Below are 26,899 nucleotides of genomic sequence, written 5' to 3' on the forward strand. Positions count from 1 at the left end.
TTAATGGTGTGCAAAGCCTGTTGGAATAATGAAATGGCTTCTGGGAGCATCCACATGTTGCAGTTTTTTAACCTTTTGTGAATAATGATGATTACTCCATTTGTGTCTCTAATTATCATCAACTAAATAAAAAGAGGGTGATTAAACAAAGCACTTTCATCAACCACTAGAATCTGAACATTTAGGTAGGTCAGGACTGTAGTTCTGTTAGAGAGGATGATAATTACAATAAAAAGAAAAAGGAATGTGGAGGAAACTTGTGTTGAACAATAAATGGAAGATGGTGAAGGAGCTATCTGTATTGAGCCTGTGTCCTTTGCTTCCATGTTGTCCAATTTGACATTCCAGAGGAGCAGGGTAATGGTGTTGTTCTTTACGAGGTCTGCTGATTCTCACTAGCTAGTTATGAACAGTTCTGGTCTGCAGAGCAGAAAATCTCATCATTGCACATATTTACATGGATCCTGTAACATATTGGCATAGTTGCAAGAATCTGTAACAGGAAAAGGGTGGGAAATGTGATGCTTAAAAGACAACTCATAAAGAAAATCAGTGCAGTGGATTCATGGTGAGTGGGTGCTGCTGATAACCTGTCAGGATGAGATCAGGATCCCCTATTGCTTTTGTGCAGTTTATTACTGAGTATCACATAGATTTATCTAAGGTTGGTATGGAGTCTGATAAGATGTGGCAGGAAATTGTATAATTTATGACCCACAGTCATGGGAACTCCATTTAGAGAGCTATGTACACAATAAACATCTGAACATGCTGTATATTCTTTCAACATAATGTACTGTACACCAGCACAGAACATACTCAGCCTTTTCATCCACATTATTGTGCATTTCTTCTATTAAACACTGCCAAATGCAGTGTACTGCCTCAACTATTTCATGAAATCCAGCCATATGGCTTTGATATCAATGGAAAATATGACTGTAGGCCTTGTGTGCTTTTAGTCCATCCCTGATTCACTTCTTGTTCTAAAACATGCATGACAGTGGCGAGCCTTTTGCAAAGTCCACTCGTCCCAGCCAAGTTTCCCAGCTGAGAAACTCTGACCCGAGCTTGCTAAGCCATTGACAGTCGTCCCAGGACGTCTCCAGTCAGCAGAACTTCAGGTGTCTGTCAGCAGAGGCATGACAGGAAAAAGCTTTAAACTTTATGTGGTAATATCTGCATGGAGATAGAGTCTGGATGGAAGTGTATTCCCCCTCAGTGGTGCTGCTTCCTCCACTGAGAGCTGGCCTGCGCCACTAAGTGACTCACCACTCAGCCATGTAGCAAACAGGGATGCTTATCCCAACTTAAAACTGTGCAGTTCAGTGTGAGGTTTTCTGCTGTGTCAGCTGTTGTGAATTTACAGCATGTAAATCGTGATATAAACCATGTTGATATCTTGTTTGCCTTCAACCTTGTGTTACAGTGGCTGTGCAACTGGTCCATCTTCCTGCTGATTGCCTGGGTCTGGGTCACTGTGCCAACGAGGCAAAAACAGCAACCCAGATGCACTTTTCTCAGCAGCTTCCTTTAATTAGATCCCAAGGTGCTTTCAGGCATGTTAGAGGCTTAAGTCCTGCCATTGTGTCTTGTCTCTGATCTGGGTTTTCCCTTTACACAGCCAACTACTACCTCTCACTGACTTTAATGATTAGTAAACCAGGTTTTACAGTCAAAGCAAGGTGTTAACAGAGGTCCTACCCTAGATACTGCCAGAATAGAACTTGAATGACAATTGAGCAACAGATTTGTTGTTGAGACACTGATGTAACCACTAGTGTCGCAGTCAACACCACTTCAACTAAGACACAAGTGTACCAAGACCAAGACGAGACTAAAACTTTGATAGGTTGAGACAAAGTCAAGACCAGGACCAAAGCAGTGCAAGTTCCATACTCCATGACTGATGTATAATTAAATATGGAACATACACACTATTGTATTCCACCACTGAAACAAGTGGTCTGAAACACACAGTATATACATGGATCGCTAATGTGTATAGCTAACATTTGCTAAATCTCATTGGGTGAGATGTGAAGTATCTGTGAAATGGAGCGGGCTGGGTAGACAGTCATTGATAGTAACATAAATTTCAAATTATTGGTTGCATTTGAAGCTGGAAATTTTATATCCAATTCTAATTATGTTGTCAACAAAGAAACCTTACAAGACACAGTAAATATAGTGATGTTCTTGACGTTCTGATCTTAACCAGTCTTAAGATAAAATCCAAAACTCTCTTTGTCTGAGTAAAATGTGGCCTGAGACCTTCCGTGCAAAGTCTTGAGTTCAGTCTTCATCTCCAGAGTCTACAACACTAGTAATGACTACATATATAGACACAGGTATTATTGACATTGATCAGTATGTATTGTGGTTTAACTCCAGTGCATAGCACTTGAAGATTCAACAAGTATATACCCATATACATAAGAGAAAAGGCTAGAAATGACTGTTTTGTTGTGTATACACTCTTATTACAAAGTAATGATTTATTGCTGCTCCTGCTGCAATTGTTGCTATAGGGTTGCTATCTTAAACTCTGCCGTCACATTGTTTTGACATCTTCCTAAAGCTTGTGACTACAGAAGGGCAAAACATTGGTTTTTATGGTGAACTTTTCTGCAATATTGTTGTTTTCTGTGTTTGTGTTTGTCTTTGGGGCCTTTTATTCCGTTTCCAAACTGATGTCTCAGATCTTTGGTGTACCAGACAACAACATCATAACAAAGTTGCTCATGCCCAATTGTCAGTGCCCCTTTGTGTAGAATGTACTTGTTATTTGCATGGATACAAGGCTTTATGCAATAGCAGATGCAATATAGATGTGGTTGGACAGCTGTAAAATTTCCAGATGTTTGCGTGTGCTCTCTTTAATGTGTATAATGTGTCACGCCTCCAAAGTTGACACTTCGTATCTTGCCTTAACCCTTCAGTTTTGAATCAGTCTCATTGTTTGACAGAGAATCATGCAGCCTGTTGTAATAGCTGTGTATTGTATAGGTTTTGTACGACTCATTCCTCTTCCTGTTAAAGACTCAACCACATGACTTGGCCGGCTTCCACAGAATAGATTTGCTTTCTCTCTGTTCTCTGTGCTGATCTGAAAGTGGTTTGATAGGAGTGGTTTGAACCACAAAAACCAACTTTAGTGAGTAAGGTCAACCTTAAACTGGGGCAACTTGATCCTTACAGCAGCTATTGCGGTCACTGCTCCTGCAATCTAATGAATACTTGAAAATCTGACTTTTTTAGTGTCACCATTTGGCACAAGAGTATAAACTCAAAGCCAGACTCCTTGAAGACTGTGAGAAAGGATGAGTGGAGCCGGGCATTGGGTGGTGGAGACCACCCCCAGTCTGGTACCGTCAAGCCTAGATCTAACCCATGATGGCCTTTGACAGCCCCTTTTGTGGCTGCATGCAAAACCAAGTTGGGACAGCCTTATTTCACTATCTGGGTCCTGACTTCTCTGTCTGGTTTTTGGGGCTTGATGAATAGTGCGAGATAAACATCCATGGCTTCCACTTGTTGAGAGTTTCCTGTTTGGTGTCGCCCAAGTCCTCTCGTGCAGCCAGCAAGGGAGCAGTGGTGGGACAAAAGTTCACGACTCTCTGAGAATGACTCCCAGTTAGCCAGCTGGTCATGCTGGACAGCCAGCCAGCAACAGAACATTCCTTTTCACCCAGGCATTTTTGGAGGATGATGTGATGTTGCTTGGTATGGGTGGGATTAGACTGTTAGGAAACTGAAATATTTGAGGCTAGAAACACTTGCTTTGGTAGTATATTTGAGAGATTTTGATGGATGCGGTAATGCTAATTGCGTGGTCAAGACAGTTTGGTTTTCAGTCTTTATAGGACTGTACTTAATATCTTACAATAACACAATAGAATCTTCTGGCAAATGTTAGCAGTGGACATGATTGATATAAATGGAGGATTTACAGTGTAGCTTGGCATCACTTAAAAGTTTCTCTCTCTATCAAAGGGAATGATAAAGCTTAAAAGGAGGAAGGAAATTTGAAGAGATTTGGCAAAGGTAATGGAAAAAAAAAACATTAAACCTTTGCCTCAAATGTTAGTTTTATGAATACTTTAATTTTAGTGCTTGTCCTAAGGACGTTGCTGCATTTTCACTCCAGCTGGAAATGCTGTGAAAGGCAGCTGCCTCAGCCACAGGTTTCCCCACTGGTTTTGTCAGTGCCGTAACTCCTAGTCTCTGGTTGAGGTCTGTACAGCTGCCTCTGTAATTAGCGAGACAAAGGCCTTTTTGAGTTAGAAACAGGCCGTGTTGGACAAAATACAGGAAAATAGCAAAGTATTATAAAAAAAAGAAGGATTTGGATTGTTCTAAACCTTTGAGTAATATCACTTGCATGATGCAAGGTAACATTTGGCAGAGAAAACAAGATCAGCTCAACATTCCTCCACAAGATTAATTAGATTGAGCTGCAACAGTAGAGAAGATTTTCTTTGGTTTGCATTTGTTTAGTTTCATCATGATTTTATATCTACCTTTAGGTGATTTAAACTAAAGACTATTGTGTTTATTTGTTACTTGAAGGGTTAGCTTTGGAAACCAATCATCAATAACTGATTGTGCTCTCATCAGCTCCCTTATTTGGGATATTATGTTCATGATAAAAAAAAGCTGGTCTGGGGAGTAGTATCTACAGAAAGGATTAAGAGAGTATAACAGAGCTATAAGAAGAAGGAAGTAAAAGGAGAAAATTGCAAGGGTTCGGATGGAAAATGGAGAGACTGCAGTTCACATCGACCAACACCAACCGAAGCACACGGGAAATAAATCACCACCATCTCCCTCCCTCCTTCCCTTCGGCAGTATAACATCTGCATGTTCCTATGAAGCTGGCAGACATATTTCACCCCAGAGGACGTCCCAACAGCACAGGGCTTTATGTGTGATATACATGGAGCCAGACATTTCCTGGAAAGCACATTCAGCTCCATCTCAAGAAAAAACAAGTCACCCATGAGTCAAAATATTCACTGTTGGTACTGGTTCTAAAAAACACCGTTATGGCCTCAGCCTTTTTCAAACTATGATGACTTTCAGTGTTCATTTGCAAACACGGTGATGTATTCCAAAGCAATGGAATTGACTAAATTGATATCACAAAGGGGATTGTTGAAAAAAAGTCTTCCGTGTACAACTCAAAAGCCTACTTGCACAAGGAATCTATCAATTTCCCCAGTCTTGGAGTAATTTGTGGAAAAGAGAGAGAGAGAAGAAAAAGGAAAAAAATATCTCTGAAGTTAAGTGAGCTAAGTAATTTCTACCATCTGCAGTGCACATTTCTGCCGCCTCGCTCCCCTTTAAATGTAAAGTGGCAAGGCAGAACACAGGGCCTAGCCACAAGAGTCTCAGAATGACAGAGTGGAGAAGCATGGTCCTCTCCAGGGACAGGGGGCAGGGGAGACTGGGACAGCCCTGTTGGCAGACCTTGCATGAGGCACAGAAGAGGTTGTGGGCACTGTACGGCTGATGTTTTTTGCCAAAACCATCAGTAGAAAGCTGCTCCTGCCACCAAGTGTGGCTTTGCTTTGGATGTTCTGTGCTTCTTGGTTGCACAAATGTCCTTCACCATACTTGACTTTAACCCGTGGTAGGAGATAATCTCACATCACTCCAATCTCAGCTAATGCTGGTTAAAAGGGCTTTGATTGCGATTATATTGAAGTGGTAGGCTGCAGCAACGTACAACCATTTAATACTCAGGGATCCAGGTGACTTTGTCCTTGTGAAGTCAACCACATGGAGTGGTTTAGAAGTACTTCCTGAGAGACCCCACTTGTTTCCATTCATAAATTTGTAACTGTGGCATAAAATGGTTCACTGAAGGAGGATATCTCATTTCCCTTATTAATTTACTCATTAACAGTTTTTCCATCTTGACTGCACTTGCTGACAACCTCAGCACACTTTAAGGATTTCAAGCATGACAAATGCTGAAGAGAAGGAGTTCAACTTGGCTTAATGACAAGGACACTGCTTTCTTCAATATATTAACAGTTGCCTGTTTGACCGAGTTAATCACTAATGTCACTTCTCTGACTTCAAGAACCCTCCAGCTAAAAAGGTTACTACAAACAGATGTAATATTCATGACCTTAGCAGTACTATTAACATGCCAAAAAATGTTTCCGGTGTCCTGCAGTGAAGACCACATGGTCTCTGTTGTGGCCACACAATCATATCAGTGTGGCATTATTGATCCCTGCAGTATGAGCAGGTTGCAGAATGTCTTATTCTGTGTTGTTTTGTCAGCACTGTTTGCCTTTCCTGTCTTTCAGTATAGAGAGTGATCTGTCAAACTGATAGGAAGGTGGCAGAGGAAGTGAAATTACATGTTTATACAACAAGAAACTGTCCGAGTTACAAAGAAAAAAAGGTCTTACACACTTAAATAATAAAGTGCTCATTTATTAAGCAACTATTTGCCCTAATGAAAATAACTGCAGGCTGAACTAAAAAAAAAACTCTACAATTCCACTTTTGTTTGATTGGCTTGAGCATTTTTAAACCCAAGGGGACCAGTCAGCCTCTTAGCATGACTCGCTTTGTCACTGTGTGTCTTTCTTCAGTACTTGCTGGTTAGTTCCCCTCAGAGCCGCTCCCTGTTTCCATATTCTCTCTGCTCCTGCTCTCCAATCTGCTGTGGTCGGCAGAGCAGCACAGCCTGTTCAGTCTGTGTGCCTGCGCACAAATGGCTTTTCTCCATGCTGCACTTGCCATTATTCTTGTCTGTGTGTTTAAACGTTTAGAGAAATTGCCTTTTGGTAGGTCTGTTTTGAAGAAGGGGACAGTTCAAGCATTGGAATTTGGCTGGACTGAGTGTTTAGCTTACCTCTTATGCATAGGTACAATTTTCTTTCTGTGAAACTAATAATTCAACAACTGTGAAAGTAGGTCATCATTATTTATTGTAAAGAAAGTGAAAACTTCAAGCATCTAGCCTCAACCACTTTCTGCAATAGAACCCAATTGTTAATGTTTTTGTTGTGCAACAGCAGCCCATTCTTACATCCTGCTATTAACGCACACCTTCTGACCTCCCGCTCTGCCAGAACAAGAGAAAGTGCAGTCACCATCAATCTCCCATAACTTTTCCCCAGGTTCACCTGTTTATTTGCCCCTTGTGGAGGTGAATCTGGCAGCTGTCCCCTGCTACTCCAGGCCAGAAAGGGAAGATGAAGTGTGTACTGCACTATATCTTTGGGGTGGAGGCGCTTGCGGAGGATCGCAGCTGAGCAATAACTCATCAGCAGTGTGCGGGGGCCTGGCCAAGCATGTCTTAGATCACACTGCTCTCTTCCTGCGAGGCCTTAGATCCTGTGACTCAGCCTTCCTCTTCTCTGCTTGGCCTCTGGATGCTGTTAATGCATGTAAAACTCATGCACACACTCATAAATACACAGATGCATGCAGGCAAACACCATCACGTGTACAGGACATTATCACTAAAGAGAGATGAGACTGTTTGTGTCATGTATGTAAAAAACATTGCTGCTGTTATAACAGAAGCCACCTGGCTCGCGTTGAGGATGCAGTGGCTTGTAACCAAACAGTGACCTCACCTCCATTATCTCCACTTCACTTCAGTGCTTTTGTTTTTAGGCCAAATTACCACAGAAGAGTATTGTTTCTCCAGATCCAAATAATCAAAAGCTGGTGAAATAATTGTGGGATTTTCTTTGGAGTGCTTCACAGCGACGTTTTATAAAACCAGGCGGAGATTTGACTGGAAACCATGAGCCATTGTGGTTGATGTAAATTGGGTAAGCGGTATAGCTTTCCTAGGGTCTCCTGATGATTGAACGGGGGTCTAGGATGACAGGTGTAGAGTCTCCTACTATGCTGCGGTCTGGACAAGGCCGTGGACCTGGGCTCAGTGGTTAGTTTTGATTCCACCTTGTCTGCACCAGAACTGTAGATAAACACACACAAATTCACGTAGGCTGCAGTCAGACACATACACAACCCTCAGCTTACAATAAGAAGGAAACCAGCACTGAATTAATTGCACATGAATGCTTGGCACTTTTTCAAACCTCTGCGTGTCTCATTTTACAGCTTGCATCAGCTATGCTTAAACCAGGCTACAATGGTCACACTTGCCTGAAACCTACATATATAACACAAGGGGTGAGAAGTGACTTAGTGTCCTCAGACATTGGTCGAAGAAGAAGTTGCATTTTTGTTGTGCTGAATTTGTTGCATACAAAGCTGCATTGTGAACGTGTTGCTGCATTAAGTTGGGAGAGTTAACATTTTCACCTTGTGTGATGGGTTTTGCAGTTTGAAAGTGCATTGCTACGCTGTCCTGCACATTGAAATTGACTGTAGCACCTAATATATTTCAAGTAAACCTTTATTTCATGCCTGGCTGAAACTTTGACTGTTGAGCAGCATCAGGTGTCAATCAGTCTGCATCTACCTTCCATGATGACACAGCCTCATACTGTAAAAAAAACCAAACTATGAATGAACCATGAACCATACTCCACCACATGGAAGAAAACAAGTTAGTCAGCCTGTAGAGTGAGAAAGTCACAGCTTCTCTTGCCGCCAAGCCACCACATGAGTTTCCTTTCCGCTGCACGCGGCTGCTTCGGTTCATTGCCCTTAGCGAAGTCTTCCTTTTGCACTGGAAAAGAGGTTGTCTCGAGCACATACTGTGAATGTGCTGTAGACAGTGATGGGATGACTTTACTTGATCCTGAAAGCGTACAAAGATGCCGTGTTGAATATAAACCATATGAGGGTAGTGCTTTGTCAGTCAGCTACATGTATCCTCTGTACCCCCCACTTTTTCTGCCTCCAGCTGTAGCGTGTTTTTCTTGGCCTGTACCTGCAAACTGAGGAGCAAACAGTTTTATGTAATGTACTATTGAAATGAAGCATATGTTTTGGGCCATTCTTTCCATGCACTGGCTGCAGAGCGCAAGTGAAGTGAAGCACATCTTCCTAGTTACTTGACTTATCATTAATTGTGGTCAGCAGATTGTAACTATTTTTTAAAATGCCTTGTTAAATGAATGAAATAATTAATGCTGTTGCTCACATGCGACGATATTTGTACACTGTTGCAGTTTGATAATGCTCCTAAAGTTCAAGAGGAGTTCATTAAAACTAGAGTGATATTGGTCAAGCAACAAGTTGAGATATGTAAATAGCAAGGATTTGTTGACAGTTTAAAGACAATGTCTCCATTTAAAAGGTTGTCCATTTAAAAGAACTAACAAGTTTATTTTTCAACTGTGAAATGTCCAGTTTAGTACATATTGTGGCCCTGTAATTTTGAAATTCATGTTTAACTATTCTCTTAAAAAAAGAATAGTTCTTCTGTGTTGTAATTAGATTTATTGAATCCCAAATATCAGTATGTCAGTTTTGGTTTGACTCTAATTAAAATGTAATCCTGGGACAGCTGAACGAATAGTCCAACATTGTGAAATACTTCTTACTACGTTAAATATTTGTTGGTCAGTCACAGTGACTTGTTTTTTTTATGGTCTCACCTTCACTATGACGTTGCCAGGCAATCAGTGGAAGTTACTGCTCCCAGCCAGAGAATTCTGTAACACATGACCGCATAGAAAACCGCATTATGTAATTTTTGGACAAACAAACACGATCATAGGCCCTGATTAGTAAGCTTTAGAGTTGGAGAGAGTTTGTATGGTTGTTACCTTGGCCATATCTCTCTTGTAAAGACATTTTTGATCACAGTAAGACTGCTTGCTGCTTAATATTTCAGCTTCAGTGGAATAGTTGTGTCTAAAAATTAATTCAAATGCATATTTATATTTAATTTACTGTATACCTACAGTATAGTGAGGACATCTGTAGCATCAAAGTGAATTATTTAGAAATCATGCAGCCAAAGTATATGGAAACTGTTAATGGAGGACCTAAAACACTTAATGTTGAGCAAGACAGTGGAAAACCAGAGTGTTTCCAGTGTGCCCTCTTTTGATGCATCACTCCAGTGACAAATTAATTATTTGGCTGCTGTTATTGCCCACATCTTGTAATTGTGTAGTTTGCTGCACATGTGTTTCTTGTACCCATGCTGCATGGAAAACTTTTCCTTGATATTATATTAATAATATGTAATGAAAACAAATACAGTTCCACTGTTGACTTTAATAAATTAACACAGTTTTCCACATTGTGTTTGATGTGACTTGAACAAAGTAATTACACAGCTTTCCCCCCAAGGTTTGCGTGAGCACATAATTGGATTTTCCAATGCAGTCGTTTGCCGAGTTGAAGTATTGAAGTGTATTTTCCTCTGTTGTGGGTGTTAAAATGTACCTCAAAGTCAAACAATGGTTTCCCCCATTGTTTTGACATAAAAAAACAGTTTTTCTATTTGTGAAACCCTCACTACAGCTCAGTGGTTTCAAGACTGACTGTAGCGAATGTTGATGCAGCACATGTTGTCTACTAAATCTGCTATACATAAAAACTCATCAAGACATGCATAGTTATTTGACTGAGTTTGCTTATGTGTGCCATTTTATTCTACTCTCTTCTCATTGGGCCCCCTTTCAAGATGTTCTTACAGACTGACTGGAATGTATGACAAGCAAAAAAATTATCATCCTGTGGTGGTCCTGTGGTGTTTTGTCTCTGGGGCAGTTTCACTATCAAAAAATTTCAAGTTCATCAGTCAATGGACTTGTTTTTCTGGTGAATAAAAGCACCTTGTATCATACTGATCTTGTGACAGTCTTTATCTTACCACCTCAAGCTAAATAAACAGGAGCCGTGTACCTCCTGACTCTGGTTACATGTTTCCCAAGAAACTTGTACCTTGATGAAAGTATTTAAGTTTTCATGGATGGTTAGATAATCTTTTCTGCTTTTGTAGTACTGTAGCTCAGTGTAGACAAATCTTTTATTTTTAGCATTCCTACAACTGAGAACTGATGAGAAGGATAATTGTCTTCTCAAGGGCACCTCAGAAGTAGTTGTGGAGTGATACGGTTGCTTATTTAACACCCTCAGTTTCCCAGCTGGACTTTGAATTAGAATTAGCAACACAATGAAAATCTGTCCAAAGTTCTCCATCCTCTCTAACATATTCACATTTATTTCTCCAGGTGCACTGTTCAGCTGAAATGCCAAAACATTTCACAAAATTTATCGAGAGGTGATGTTCTTTTTTTTTGATACTGTGCATAAGATAATACCTGGTACACCCACAGATGGGTGACACATTACAAGAAAACCCAACATGAAGTGTCTTAGTAGGGTGTTGGACCACTCCGTGCCACAAGAGTAGCTTCATGGCACACTGATATTGATTCTCCAAGTCTCTAGAACTGTACTGAAGGGGGGATTAACACGTTTTTTCCAATAGATATTCCCTCATTTTGGTGTTTTGATGATGGAGGTGAAGCGCACTGTCTTACTTGTTGGTCTAAAGTCTCCTACAGGTGTTTAATTGTGTTGAGATCTGGGGACTTTGAAGACTTGTTTATGATTTACGTAATTTTCATGCTCATCAAACTATTCATTGTCTTCCTGGAAGAGACGTCTCCTATCAGATAGAAATGTTTTGTTGTAGGATAAAGGGATCACTCAGAACAACTTTGCATTGGTTTGCAGGTACTTGTCCCTCTATGGGGACAAGTAGACCCAAACTAGCAAAATGCCCCCACAGCGTAAGCCCTTCACTGTAGTGGTAAAGAATACAAATTGTCCTTGAATTTGCTAACCCATCCCAAAACAAAACAAAACAAATCATGTAAAACATGTAAATTGCGGACAGTTGGAAGAACTGGGCTGAAAAAAAGGCTTTGAAATGGGATTTTACTGCTTTACATAATGACAGTTCACTGCAATTTCTAAACTAAGTGTTGTGCAACTTGAGCTTCAAACAACTGAGAGTTTTACTGGGTCAGATTAGTTATTTACAGTGTAAAAAGCAAGGTTGGCAGTGAGCCAGAACTATCAAGAACAAGTCACATGACAATGAAATGCCAAAAGTAACAAAACTGTTTGTCTCTGGCATTTTTAAATACTAGTATTTTTTGAAAAGATCCTTTGTTGGTCTCCTAAAACACTGTTAATTTGAATTAAAGACTGACAAGGACAGATAGAAAGACAAAAAGACTCTTTTTAGAGCTGAAATTTATCAATTCATCAATTAAGCTATCAACAGAAAAATCATTTGCAGCTAGTTTTCAAATGTGTGTAATGTGTAAAGCAGAAATATGAAGTATTTCCTTGTTTCAGTTTCTCAAATGCGATACTTTGCTATTTTTCCTAAATTTCTTCACAAGCTGGAGCGTTGGTCTGACCAAACCGGCTATTTGATGACATCATTTTGGTTTAACGAAAATGTAGTAGCATTTTATAGACCAACAGGCGGATGAGAATAATTGTTAGCTCCATTAGTGTGCATTACTACACATTTTTTACGAGCAGCATAGTTTACTAAGACACAAGTTCATGTACAACCTTTATCTCATGCAGAGTGATGTGGAGCAGGACGTTTAACTGTAGCTGTCCTCCACATCTGTGTGGCTCGGTGCCAGACTAATAAAGGTGTGAGGCAGCGTGAGGTCAAGCAGCATACTTTTCCTTACTGTAATCACATGGCCATCTGTCAGAGCCTGTGCGCTGCTCTCAGTGCTGTTTCCCTTTTGCCAGCCACCTCTGCCACACATCACATTATCAAGTGCACGCTATTCTGTTTCAACAAGAACTGGTATTGTCCGCTATGATTGAGTGCCTTCACACGCTAGTTTTGTTTCTTTTTACAGCAGTTGTGAAGAAATTCAGCATAAAATTCAGCACAAGCCACAGGTTTTTAATGTCACATTAAATGTACATGGATGAGTTATGACCTATGAGTCATTTTCCCAGTTCATCATTTTAGCTTTGTGTCCTACATTAAAATGTTGGTAAGAAACATCAATATTTGTCAATGCGAAATGGCACACTTTTCAAAACAGACTTTTTTTCTGCCTCGAGATAATTTGTTTTTGGCTACCAGTGAAATAGCACCATATTTCAGATCTGTCCCACTCCCCCCATCATCTCCCCTCGCCTCTCGCTCTCTTTCCTTATAACAGGATTTAGCATATCAATAGCGGATTAGTTCGTTTAACAAAAGCTTACTACTGCAAAGCCCCTTTCCACTCGTCTTTCCAGCCTGACTTGTAGACCTCACACACAGCGCCTCTGCGCTGGGGTCTTTGGTGTGCGTGTGTGGTCGCGGCTGCTCGGCTGAATAGATTTGAAGATGACAAAAGACATGCTTAGTCACTATGGGCTTCGGAGATGTATGCTGTAGCATGTGTGGGTGTTGGTGTGTAAGGATGTATATGTGCACAGGTGCACGGTGGAGGTGAAAGGTTTATTTTTACATGTAGGGAGGAGAAAATGTGTGTAGGAATCTGCTTTGTACATGCGTGCGCCCACAGGTTAGCCATCAATTATCACTTTATCAGTATGATCTGAACAACAAACTGTTAAAATAGTAACCTAAACCTGCCAGTCTATTGTTCTTGTACCTCAAGCTTCCTCTTGCTTTAGTGGGGCATGGAAAAACGTAGTGTCCTCTGCCCCCGTTGCCATTACGTGCTTGCCTGCAGATGCTCCTGCTCTTGAATGGGAAGCATTCTGTACAGTGGAAAGTGCTGTATGGGGTGCCAAGAGGAGGTGACTTGAGTGGGCTGGATTTGGGCATCAACTTCAATTTTTCTATGTGTATCCGAGTGCAGGCGTGTCAGGCAAGTGGAGGAAAACCCCACCGTGACACTGCAGTCAGCTCAGGAAGGATGCCCCCCTCCTCCCGCCTGTGGTGGTGATGGTTTGAGCCATATAGCATTAATCACCTGAAAGCATGACAAGTTTTCGGATGTAGGTATGTCAAATGAAGGGGGAAAGTTGGAAATGTTCCATTGTGCAGGCACGTGCCTTGTTTTGTAGTCAGAACATTTCATTTCCGTATAACCATTAGCTTCTCATGCTTGTGCTTGCAATCGATTTCATTTGATTGAAATAATCTTCATACAGGAATAGAATTCGCCATAGATGGTAGGCTCATGTGAAAGTTAAAATATCATAAACATAAGGTAGGATGAACACGTGTGAGATAATTTGTCACAAAATATCTCAATGTGTTGTGCTGCATAATTACTTTCATTAATATTGAAATCATGATTATCTATCAATTACTCATTGATTTTAGGGACAAAATATTTTTGTTTCATTTTTGAATTTAAATAAACAGTATTGTTTTCACTTCCAAGTCATGCTATATCTGTGTAACTTCCAAAAACTTTGGAAAAAGACCTACAGAATGGTTCTTCTTTAGCTGAACTTAGTGCATCTTTAAAAGGCAAAGCATAGGTAAGTCTGTACCCAAAATGCATCACTTGAACATCTGCGTATTGATACACTACAATTCACTGATGTTCGCTTAATGTCTCACATGCAAGCTACTGTAGGCAGGAGCTAGGCCGTGCATAGAGAGGCCTCTTGTCTCCATTAAGTTATTGCAGCACATGCAACTGTGACAGGTGTGTGACCAAAAATTACTTAAAAAAATAGTGAAGGCGTCCTAATGTCGGATTTACCCAAGTTGGAGCCCGATGATTTTATCCACATAGGCTGATTTCTATGAGCGGAGCGTTCAGATGTCATGTTTGTGTATTTGTGGATTAATGTTCACTTAATTGTGAATTCCTGAAGTAAAAACATGCTTTTTACATCATCGCTGAACACATCTCTCCTTAGTAGGAAAAAAGTCAAGTCTTATCCTATATGTGGCATAAAACCACAAAAAGAAAGAGGAAAGTGAGGCATATGGAGAAAAGTCACAGGAATTGAACATCCGGGCTGTCATTGCACATGCAATTCACCAGGACCAGTTTGTAATAAAGACGTTTTAATTTATTATGTACTAGTGTCAAAAACAAAAACAAAAAACAAAACTAATGTGGTGTGCAGAAGATTTAAGATTTTCACCTCAAGAATATTCACTTAAAATTGAATTTCCATTTCTAGAGCAATATTCATAAGGCATATTTATAAATATCATTTAACCCAAACCACATTAAAGCTTTTTTCCAGTTATGCCTGATAATATTGCCTGTGAAATGGCTAAATCCATTCAAGTACACTAGAGGTGGAATTCATTATTTTGCACTTACACTCAGCAGGAGTGTATCTTTCCAGAAATAATATCCTAATTTCTGCCTTGTATGTCCACAATGTCTTATATTGTAGGGTTTAAACAGTATGTATTTTTTCAAGTTCGATTATTTTTCAAGTACTGATTATTTTTAATCAAGGAGAGCGATAACAGATACTTGGAACAGATATCCATTTCGAGTATAAATGAAAATCTTGGTGTCAGAATTTATAATTACATTTAAATTGATCAAATACTTATGTTTTACATGTGCTTTATTAAAAGAGAACTTTTCAACATTTGTCCCTCAAGGCTGTTAGTGTTAGTTTTGTGGGTGGGACATTGGCCAAGATCCCAGAGTAACTGCAGATAGAAAGTGGCTGCTACATCAGAGCCAGAGTAGCACATTTTTCAATTATTTCATTTTTTTTAAGGAATCAACTAAAAATAGCAGTACAGATATACAAATGTTCTGAAAAATGTTAAATATTTGATCCAGTCATCTGCATGGTTAACCTCTGTTACATTGCATCCCTTGCATTGCAGCAACCCTGAGCAGGATTAATGCTCAAACTATTCGTTGTTTATTCCTCAAACTACATATAGTTTATTGCTGGAGTGAACCTATAAGCAGTTCATGAATGGTTTTGTAATCACCCTGTGACTGGTGGCTGTTTGAGTGCAAAAACCCATGTCCATAGAAGTAGTGATGTACTTTGTTGTGATGTTCTACTTTGCTGATCCCTTAGGGGAAATTGTTCCCCTCCACTGAGGGAGATCAGAGGGCAGGTTGGGGTCAGGGGCTCCGGGCCCTTTGCTGGACTGTCTTTCTGTCCAACCAATAGTACCACAACAAAGTTTTAGTAGTTATCACTTTCTCTGCAGAATTGCATTTTTTTACCTTTTGGCATTTCATCCTTCTGGCTCTGTTGACACAAAACATCTGATACACTCATGTTTTCCCAGCCATCAATCTGTCTTGCTGTCTCTGTGTTTGTTGGCAATTATAAGACTCCAGGTGTCTTACATGTCCCGTGCCCAGACACTGCGCCAACCCCTGGTTCTCCCAGGCCACAGTGGCATTGTTCTGTGTGGCCCATTGTGCATGACCCTGGTTCAGGGGGAAACAGCTGGTGGATCCTTCAATACCAGCCTGCTTGGCATGAAAACTAGACTAATGCCTTGGTGTAAAACAGCAGCGGTCCAGTTCCCACTTTGATGCAAACCATTCAGGAGAGCTTTGAATAGCCACTGATGATTGTTGTTGATCTACTTTTTCCGCACTGTCAGGTGCGCTAACATGTTGTGATGTTGCTCAGGAGATGCGAACCTTTTCCCTGGTATTGAAAACACGATTCTCCTTTGACCTCTGAAAAATATAAGGGAAGAGGAGAGGTGAGTGCCAAACAGATATTCATTGTGTTTCTCTTTGAGTCGACCGTTTCATGGCGTGAGATTTCCTTTTGAAATCAGAAAGATGTGCAAAGAACAACAGCACTACAGCAAGGTGCGAGCTTTACCATTTCACCTATGTACAGCAGATATGTGCACATATGCTGCACACTGTATGTGGTCATATGCAATAATTTCCTTACAGACTATCCCTGTGACAAGAACATTGCTCTCTAAGAGGTTATGGGCTGCCCTCAGTGCAGGAAGTGACTCAGTATTGACTGGCGCTGCACTTCCTGTGCGCTGATTCTCCTCTACTCCTCTCAGGATGTTTACCTCCTCCTCCTCCTCCTCCTCCTCCTCCTTCTCCCCGTCTCCCTGTCCCACCCTCATAGCCACCCCTTTCCTTGATCATGTCACTTTAAATCGGTTTACTCCACTTTCGCTCATAACCAGCTTGTCAGAATTTGTTTTGGACAAGACACTGGCGGTGACTGACTGCTGACTTCAGGTCATAGCCAGCTTCAGTCCAGGTATTGGTCTTTGCGCCAAAGATAATTTGATTTATGTGCACACAATTCAATATATAAAACAAACTCCTCATACATTGCTTATGGCGATATGTGGTTTTCATTAAGATATCACTAGATTACTGGAAACCGTGTGAAATAAAAACTGCTTTTGCTCGTAAAACAGGCCCAAAGCAGAGCACCTGGATTTTATGACTTGATGAATATAAATGCAAGCCACTTTTGTTGATTGCAGTGGGGAAAATGGGTATTAGTCTTTACTGACGGCTCCCTTTAATTGCATTTCCACCTACTTTATACTGTAGATTCCTTTGAAGGGAGGAAAGGAGGTCTGAGCAGGAGTCCTCTTCCTGAGCCGTTGGGTTCAGAATACTACAATACCAATAGCAGTGGTGATGTAAGCCACTGGAAATGACGTAATATGAGTGTGTGTGCTTGAGTGTATTTACAGAAGATTTATAGTAGAACAGCTTGTAAATATGAGTCAGACTAACCAGGTTAATGTCTATCTGTTTTTATTTTCTGCATTAGATGTAAACTCAGAAACAGTAAAGTAAACAATAAATGTCGTGATATAGTGCACTGGACATATATAGAACATGACCTCTATCATTATTTGTCAGGTTTTGAATTTCTCTAGCCTCTTTACTGTAGTTAATATCTTCATCTGTACCTTTATTTCTCTCCAGTTCCCAGAGTGTGGCTTCTTTGGCATGTACGACAAAATCCTGCTGTTCCGCCACAACTTAAATGACGAAAACATCCTGCAGAGGCTGACCTCAGTAGAAGACATCCATGAAGGAGACCTCATCGAGGTGGTCCTCTCCGGTAAGTACAATGCAGTGGATCAGTGCAGTGGGATGATGCATATTTTGTAAACTTACTGTAAATGTTTTGGGCAAGTTCTGCATGCAAACACGAATGCCTTAGTACTAAAGTAGGTGTGAAGGGCAAAAACTTTGACTCACTAGAACTGTTGCTCCTGGCAAATACACAAATAGTTTTAATCGTCCAATCAAAGAGTTCGAACATTGCCATGTGAGTATCTTTGGTGTTTCAGATTTTTTATTCGATATCCAAATAACTTAGTGTTAAGGGCTGTAGTCAGCTGAACAGAATGATGGCTAACTGAAATTGTATCTGCTCAATCACCAACTGATTGGTCACAGGGAGAAAAACAGAATCTGCATGTCATCTCAAGATGAACTAAGTGAGCCGTAGTGCTGCAAGTTTTACTAGCCTTAAAAGAATTATAAATAAACATAATAAGCTAATATTTGCAGCATAATAAATTATTTTAACTACGTTCTGTAATTTAACAAGACCCAATGTCATATGTTTTTTGTTTCATTTTGATGAGAAGATGCTTTACATTAAGCTCGGTGTGGGCGTAGCTGCCGCTGCTGGTTAATGCTGGATCTGTCGAGACTGTGGCTGGATGTATCTGCCGTTGTGATTCTCATATGTCCACTTTCAAAGCATCGTGCGTTAAACACAAACGATGACAGAAGAGTTAGCTGACTGCTTTTGCTTTTATGCAAACTGCTGTTGTTAAAGTTTACAGACAACTTTTTTAGACATCTGTTTGAACAAATACAGCGAAGTCGATGACTTCTTTGACATAATGTCACTTAGTATTGTCTACTAAATACTTAATCATGGAAAGCTATTTATGTAAGACTTTTGATTAAAGATACTGATCACTCACACTGCAAGGCACCATACCTTATGTAGATAGTTTGATCTGTTTTTATTTTATTATTTTATTCTGTCATTTCTTATATAAAAGCTTGTAATACAGAACAGTGTGTTTGCTAGCATAGCTTTGGCTCAGTCTGCTTCACTCCAAACAAACTTAAGGTCGTGCTTCTTTAGACTTCCAAAACAGGAGAAAATGGATATAAAATTCCTCCAAGCAGTATAAACCAAGTGTTTTAAAGTCCAAACAATGGTCTAAAACTAATACACTGGAGGAGGCTTCACTTGTTACACTTTTTGCCTAGTCACAGTTGACACTCCTTCCAGTAAACACAGCCTGTTGTGTCATGTTCAAGGGCACTTCAGTGGCTCGGGTACTTGCTGTGAGAATCCTTTGTACTCACTACTAGTTGCTGTCCAAACAAAATATTAGTCTTGTGCAATTTTATGCTGTCAGGTTGACTGCAAGAAAACCACTTGTGAAAAGTTTGTGTTTTGTTTTCAGTCCTCCTCATCACAGTTTCCATCAGATTGTGCACCTTTGTAGCAGCTACACAGGTGTTTGGTTTTTCTTTGTCATTTCCTGTGATAAATGAATCAGCTTCCTCTGCTGTGCTGAGACCAACAAATGGCTTAGAGTATCTGTTCAGCTTTAATCTGTTCTCCTGCTCCATCTGTCTCTACTGGGAAGCACCTGACACCACCTGTGCTGAATATCTCCCCCTCTCTCCTGGGCTGAGAGTATTGTTTGCAGGGATTTAGACAGGGGATGATTGTATGGGTTCAGGATCTGAGGATACTTCAGGCATCAGCTCTGAGGAATGTAGACTAAAGACTGGAGAACTTCCTTCTTTTTGTTTCTGACTGTCTGTGTTTGTCTTGTGCTCTCTTTTGTTTCAGTCTTTGTGGCTCTCTTTCCCTCCTCGCTTTCTCTCATTCTAATCCCTCCTACCTCAACAAATCCATCTGCAGGTGTAAGCTCCAGCAGCAGAGCCAGACAATTTATAACCTGAGATATACCTGATGATAACCACTTCAGAAGATATCAGCTTTGCTACATATGCAACACGCGCAGTTTATTTTTTTAAAATTTCATCAAACCCTCAGTGAACTTCGTCAGGGGGTTTGCATGTCAGATACTTGATCTTTGTTTGAGAAACACGAAAGGAGAGGTCCACATTCCCAATGCTTGCATTTGGTTCAGGGAAAATATGAACCTTTTTCCGCTCCACAATTTGTCTCCTGTCGTCTTCTGTTCACTTCTCCTTAACCAGTGTGTTGTTGGATTCCGCGGCTGTGGGAGAGAGACCGTCTGAATATCTCCCTCTCTGCAAGAGGGAGGTAGAAGTGGCTTTTTCTTGGCTGTGAGCTCAAAGAAAAGGGCTTGTTTTTCCTGCAGTAAGTGATTGTAGTAGACCCGTGGAGTGTAAACACGCTCTGATGTGCGGGGCGGCCCTGGACACAGCGGACACTGCACAGGCCATCTCGGCCCATGAGGTTTGAGGTTTGGCCTGACCGATTGTCCCTTTGTTCTGTTTTTCACTCCTCTTAAATTCCCACCCACTTTCACAAGCTCCTTATTCACCACTAATGGCAGCGTGAAATTGATATTTTATAATAGCCTCTGTTTGTCATGAATGTGACAAACTTATTTTTGTCAGAGGGAAACTTTTGGCCTCCAAATGGAAACTTTGGTGCCTCAAAGCAAACAGATAGTGCATTCATGTAAGCCACTCGTGAGAAGTGCTGCGAAAAACAACGTGTCAAGTTTGTGCTCGATGTTGTTTGATGCTGATTAGCATGACAAGCATTACGCAACACTGTGACTGCTAAGAAGTGGCCAGTTGTTTTGCAGACGTGTGTGAAAAAGCTCATGAATGCTGCTTTTCATGTGTCTGCGCCAGGGAGCTATGTTCGCCTCATGGCATGTGACCTGCCTGTGTTCTGTCTTCTCTTTCAAATCAAATCCAAACTGCGAACATCATCCCGCCAGCCGTCAGAATTCTCTGAAATGGGGGGGCGTGGGGAGGAAAGTTTGGCGCCGTAAATGTTGTCTTCTGGTACTAATAGTACTGTGCAAAAGATGAATATCTGAGAGAATTTTATCCCAGCGCTTCCAGGGAGTGACATAATAATTAAGAAAATTGATTTATGTCGGTGCCTTTATTTAATTTGACCCTAAAATCTACCGATACAATTTCCTTCCGGTAAATATTTTTCCTCACATTAACAGATCAAAGTGATTCAGCATGACTGGCTTTTTGCTGTCAGTAACATGTAAGGATTTAGAAAATTATTTTCTTTCCCAAGGGATGTTTTCATTTGTCTTTATGCACAGCATGTGCTGATTTTTAGCAAAGGAAATGCTTTTAGTTTTTGCTGTTGACCACGCTATATTTGTTCTTCAAAACTGAATCCCACCACAGCAACAACTGACATGTTCAAGTGAAGATGTGTTTTGTTGAATCACTTAACAGGAAAAGGACCAACACAGTCTACATGACATCACCAATGCCACCAGGCAGGTTTTGCTCTTCAGCCCGAGTGTAAAGATTAACCATTCCCTTGTTGGTCAGAGAGGTCACATAAATGATTGCATAGGAACAGCAAGGAACACTGAGAGAATAGAAGCTTCAGTTTCACACAGACAGTTTTTGGCAGCATTCACCTTCATATCTTACTCATCTTCACATCTTTGATGACTCACAGCCAAGTCTTGCTTCCCACAATGAGCTCAGTGTGTCTTGTTATACAAAAAGCAGCAGAGAGTTGAAGGCAAAATAAGAGAAACAGAAATGGAGACTTATCCATACGTCTTCTGCCTCTGACATGATGTTGAATATGACATACACGGTGTGATATAACAACATTATACAGCATTTCTCTGATGTTATATGGGGGTGCCCTATTACTTGATAAAGGGAACTATTACACCGAGGGTATGCCACTGCAGATATGACTCCCTCTACTGCAGCAATGAGGATATAGCATGCACTTTGTTTACAGAGGATCATTCTTGGTGTTCTTTTAAATTATTTTTCCCTACACAAGCTCACATGCAAATAGTGAGAGTGGATTTTGTTTGCAATATTTGTGTGATATTAAAAACTGTATGAAATAGCTCCCAAATACACCCGACAAATAGCTGTTCTGCTCTTGTCTTTTGGATTCCTTTGTCATCTTTTTTCATGTTTTGTTCAGATTCTTCTGTTTTATGGATTTCTTTCACTTTCGCCATATTTTACCTACACCACATGTTTTTTGTTTTCAGCTCAAGCCACAGTTGAAGACTTCCAGATCCGACCCCATGCCCTCTATGTCCACTCCTACAAGGCCCCCACCTTTTGTGACTACTGTGGGGAGATGTTATGGGGTCTCGTCCGTCAGGGGCTCAAATGTGAAGGTTAGAAACACACACATGCAAACTTCTGCAGGTCTCACTGTGTAATTGTCAATCCTTCCAGTCCCCAAATCCTCTTACAGTTATTCTCTGGGGAAACTCTTAGAGGTCCATCTTGTCTCTTATTGTGTTCACTATCCACACTCACGCAGATGCACACCACATTTCTGATGTTTGAGAATGAACAAGTTAGTCTGGGAACTGCAGCCACTGACATGCTTGTCTGTCAGCTCTTGTGGAGTTATGGCACACTGCTTTGCCTTTCATTTTTTATTTCAGATTTAAATAATGCTGTTTTGTTTGCATGTCATTAGGCTGCATTTGAAGTCATCACTCACCATGAATTAGGTTTAACAAGTTGATTTACATCATAGAAACATTCCTAGGTTTGAATTCTCATACTGGTGCCTGTTTATCAGTAGGGCCATCTTGTGGCCGATTTCTAAAATGAAATGTTCATTTCCTAGTTTTTGTGACTGATGTCATCTATGTTTCTGTGTTGTAAGGGTGTGGGCTAAATTACCACAAGCGCTGTGCCTTCAAGATCCCAAATAACTGTACTGGTGTCAGGAAAAGGCGATTGTCCAATGTTTCACTGCCCGGACCATCTCTATCTGTCCCCCGACCGATACCTGCTGAAAATGCAGTCGTTGTCCTGGATGAGGTGAGTTCTCATTGCTGGAAGTGTGACTCAAGTGTTTGGACAGACATGAACAAACTCAAAGAGCAATGTAAAAAGAATTTAGTATCTGCTTATCCTCTGAATGAAAGGGGGAAATGTGGTGATTTTTTAATTTATCCACACATAAAATGAACTGGCTGCAGCTTTGACATCATTCTAAATCAGAATGGAAGCCAGGTGAACTGGCCAAGAATTTGAGGCAGTCAATCCACATGCGACTCACAAGGTCTGCCTCCTCTGTTAAATGTTTCTAAACTTATCAGGTTTGGCTTTTTTCCATGGGTGAGTCTCCTGGGCCGTGTTGTAGAATACCACTGATCCAGAAAATTGAATTGAGCCGCACAGAGCTCTGTGGAGAGATCCTCAGTGAGGTCTTATGAAACAGTTTTTGCATAAGCTCACACTAGAAATATTCCCCTCTTGTCTGTGTCCCCGCAAAAGGTCATCAGGAAATGTAATTATGCTAATGACATAAAAGTCCACTGAAATCCAAGTTTATGTATCTACTCACTTGTTGGCAAAAAAATGAAGAAAGTGCCCTTCCCCTTTCTGTCCGTGGCCACCAGACTGCTGGATTTATTCATCTAAAATCAAAACTAAATGCTCATGTGGTAAAACATGACAAGTCTAATAACCTTATGTAGACCACTAGGATTGTAAATAATATGCAAAGTCATGCTAACTCTGTATGACAGATATCTTTTCCCTTTTCATTTCTTTCTCTTTTTCTTCTGCCATGTCATTATTCACTCTGTCTTTCTCTACCACTCATATAGTCTGTTTGAGGTTGTTCTTCCTCTGTTATTCCTTTTGCTCCCGCCCCACATGTGGGTTTTAATTCTTACGAATATCCATCTGATTTCTTCTTTTTTTTCCATCCTTCCAACTCCAGCAGCAGAGGTCCCATCAGGAGGCAGGGAAGCGCATCCTGTCCTGGAGCGGCAGGCCTATCTGGATGGACAGGATGGAGAAGACGCGGGTTAAGGTGCCACACACCTTTGCCATTCACACCTACACTCGTCCGACTATCTGCCAGTACTGCAAGCGCCTGCTCAAGGGTCTCTTTCGCCAGGGCATGCAGTGTAAAGGTAGGACTGCATACAAAAAGTCTGTTCTAAATACATGGTGGTTCATTTCTGACAAAAATGGCAATGTTTTATTATAATTATCACTGGTTTGAGTCATTTTTAAATTCTGTGTTACAGATTGCAGATTCAATTGCCATAAGAGATGCGCTTCAAAGGTACCAAGGGACTGCTTAGGAGAGGTAGACTTCAATGGAGGTAAGTTCTACTCCCAGTTTCAAAATGATAGCTGTATATTTCAAATATTTGCAATTTTAAATAACTGCATATTCGATTTGAATGTGCAGAGCCAGCTAGCCCTGGGCCAGACTCAGACACAACCATGGATACCATGGAGGTAGACAGCAGTGATATGGATGGTGGCAGATCACTGGACGATCCAGAAGAACCTTCCACCCCAGATGAGAGGATGTTCGACATGGATTCTCCTTTGTTGGATAGAGAGAAGGACGAAGAGCCCATCAAGACTATTAGGTACGAAGATGTTGATTTAATTATACAAGTTGTCCACTTTGGCATCTATTATATTTTTGTCTGTGATGTATGATTTTCAGTAGGTGGCAGTGTGTACTTTGTTGTTGGAGCAGTGGTAGATATTACTGTTCTTCCCAACTGCCTAGTTCTATTTTTTTGCATTACATTGTGGCATTTTGCATTCATTGAATAGTTCATTAAAGAGTGACAGGAAACAAGAAGTGAAGGGGGATAATTTCAACAAAGGTCACTGGCCTGATTCAAACCGGGGACTTTGCGGTTATGTTTTAACCACCAGGTCTAACTGCCCAATTCCTATGTTTATTCTACACCAGCAGCAGCGTTTTATGTTTCCAGCAGTGCTGCCATTGCTGCAAACATAAAATGCATCACTTCCTACCTACCAGACGCTGGGTATTTAGAAAAGCAAATATAAAAGGTTTCATGACCCGACTATAGATGAAATAAAATGTAACCAGTTAGTATTTCACTATACTGGGCTCCAAGAGGATTATAATTGTGATAATCATCAATAAAATCTTCTTTTTGTGTGTCTAGCCCTTCCACTGGCAGCAACATCCCTCTGATGCGGGTGGTCCAGTCCATCAAACACACCAAGAGGCGGAGCTCCACTGTGGTGAAGGAGGGCTGGATGGTTCATTATACAAGCAGGGACAACCTGGTAAGACTGATAACCCCAAAAGCCCAACAGAGGAGCCCAGCCTGAAATGGCTGCGCTTAGCCTGTATGCTGGGGAAAAATCCTTCTCCAAAGCTGTTCACATGTGTTGAATTCAGCGCAGAAGGTATTTTAATTGTGAAATAAAATCTCACACTTCTGTGATATATTGGTAGAAGGGGGTGTATGTTTTGCCATTTAGACTAACTTTTTCATTTTTCACTTTCACAGCGGAAGAGACATTACTGGAGGCTGGACAGCAAGAGTCTGAGTCTCTTCCAGAACGACACCGGAGCCAAGTTCTACAAAGTAAGCTTAAAACTATCATCTCTGCCTTGTTCTGGGAAAAACATGTCTCATCCTCCTCATCAGACACGCAGTAACATCCATTAAAATGTCAGAAAATTGTTCAGTTTAATGCGGGGTGATTTATTGTTGACCCAGCAAGAATGTTTTGTCCTGAAAACGTTCAAGTGAAGTTTTCAGTGGGAAGTTTTCTTTTGTTCCCAGAAAATTTTTCTTAACAGTAGGATAACATTCTCTAAGATGTTCTAAGAAGTTTGATATTAATACTCTTAAAACATTCTTAAAATGTTTTCCAAATGTCCCACTTGTGTTATCTAGTAATATTGTCTAACATGATATGGAGGGACATTTTATATTGCACTACCTCATCAACATTCCCAAAAGAAAAATGTTCTACCTTTGTTAATGTATTGCATTAGAGGAAAAAAAAACCAAAAACGTGTGATCTGAGGCCTTGATAACATCTTTTTTTCCTTTGTTATTTTCTGACATAGTCTGGCTCAGACAACATCCCCTGAATGTTGCAGTTAAACCATTAAGTCTTAGTTAACATTTAGCCTTATAGGGACATTATTTAAAATGATGAAAATCCCTAAAACACTCTTGTTTGTAATGGTAACAAATATTGTGAAAAAGTTCCATGCTAGCTGGAGACTCAATTGTATTTTTTTTAGGAAGTCCTCATAACTGTTTCACACAATTCAGAATTTACAATATCAATACTGTCTTATTGTTCTGAAGTGAAGTGACTTATTGTCATATTTATGGGGGAATATTGTCTGTCACACATATGAGAGGTATGTAAAAATAATCTAACTACTGGTAGCTGTGTGACTCAGCTTAATAGCTGCTGTGTTGCAACTGTAAACTACCCTGAGGTCAGTTTGGCCTACTGAAATTTCCCCTGTGGTTTTTCACCCTGCAGCCTGGTCTCTTCCCTGTAAGAAGTGAAAGGGTTGCAATGTTTTAGCTATTGTGTTGTCACTAACCAAACAGATGGGACATTTGAAGGGGTTTTGGAAAGAAAGTCATAATTCAGGCTTAGTTTATAGAAAAAACTGAATAGACAGGAGAATTTTTGCTAAACATTTATTCTAAGAAATAGATGAATTCCCAACACCAGGCAGTGAAATGTTGAATTTTAAACCTAAGTTGAAGTGGTGGCTGTGAGTGAAATGCTGTCATTTCAACGTGTTAAATCAGTTGTGGAGAATGTGTGACTCTTCCCGCTCAGCGGCAGCACCGTAGTCAGTCATTACACTGCCGCAAGGGCTTAATAGCGCAGTAATTACACACTGAGGCCTGAGGGAGGGAACTACAGCCTGCAAGGTAAAGACTTCCACATGTGTGTTGGTGGTTGTGTGTGTGTAGGCTGGAGGGGGGATGTAATTATTTTATTGTTCATGTCGTTTTGTGTGTTTTGTGACTTTTGACACCTCCTTGAGCTGTGGTCAGAGGTGCATTGCA

At 40.6% G+C, this 26,899-nt stretch overlaps 1 protein-coding gene across 3 annotated transcripts in view; it reads left to right on the forward strand.

Annotated features, from left to right (window-relative positions):
• The window catches only part of prkd3 (protein kinase D3), a 39,992-nt gene that overhangs the window by 3,613 nt on the left and 9,480 nt on the right, over positions 1-26,899 (forward strand). For 2 of the 3 annotated variants that reach the window (XM_023271905.3, XM_023271907.3), the window contains exons 3-10: positions 17,799-17,937; positions 22,079-22,210; positions 22,714-22,871; positions 23,782-23,977; positions 24,095-24,172; positions 24,262-24,448; positions 25,007-25,130; positions 25,358-25,435. In XM_023271905.3, the coding sequence (XP_023127673.2) occupies positions 17,799-17,937; positions 22,079-22,210; positions 22,714-22,871; positions 23,782-23,977; positions 24,095-24,172; positions 24,262-24,448; positions 25,007-25,130; positions 25,358-25,435 (1,092 nt within the window). The remainder of the gene's footprint in view (positions 1-17,798; positions 17,938-22,078; positions 22,211-22,713; positions 22,872-23,781; positions 23,978-24,094; positions 24,173-24,261; positions 24,449-25,006; positions 25,131-25,357; positions 25,436-26,899) is intronic. The other variant, XM_023271906.3, reaches the window with a different exon arrangement.

This window comes from Amphiprion ocellaris, chromosome 20 (assembly GCF_022539595.1).
Source record: "Amphiprion ocellaris isolate individual 3 ecotype Okinawa chromosome 20, ASM2253959v1, whole genome shotgun sequence".
NCBI classification, from domain to species: Eukaryota; Metazoa; Chordata; class Actinopteri; family Pomacentridae; genus Amphiprion; species Amphiprion ocellaris.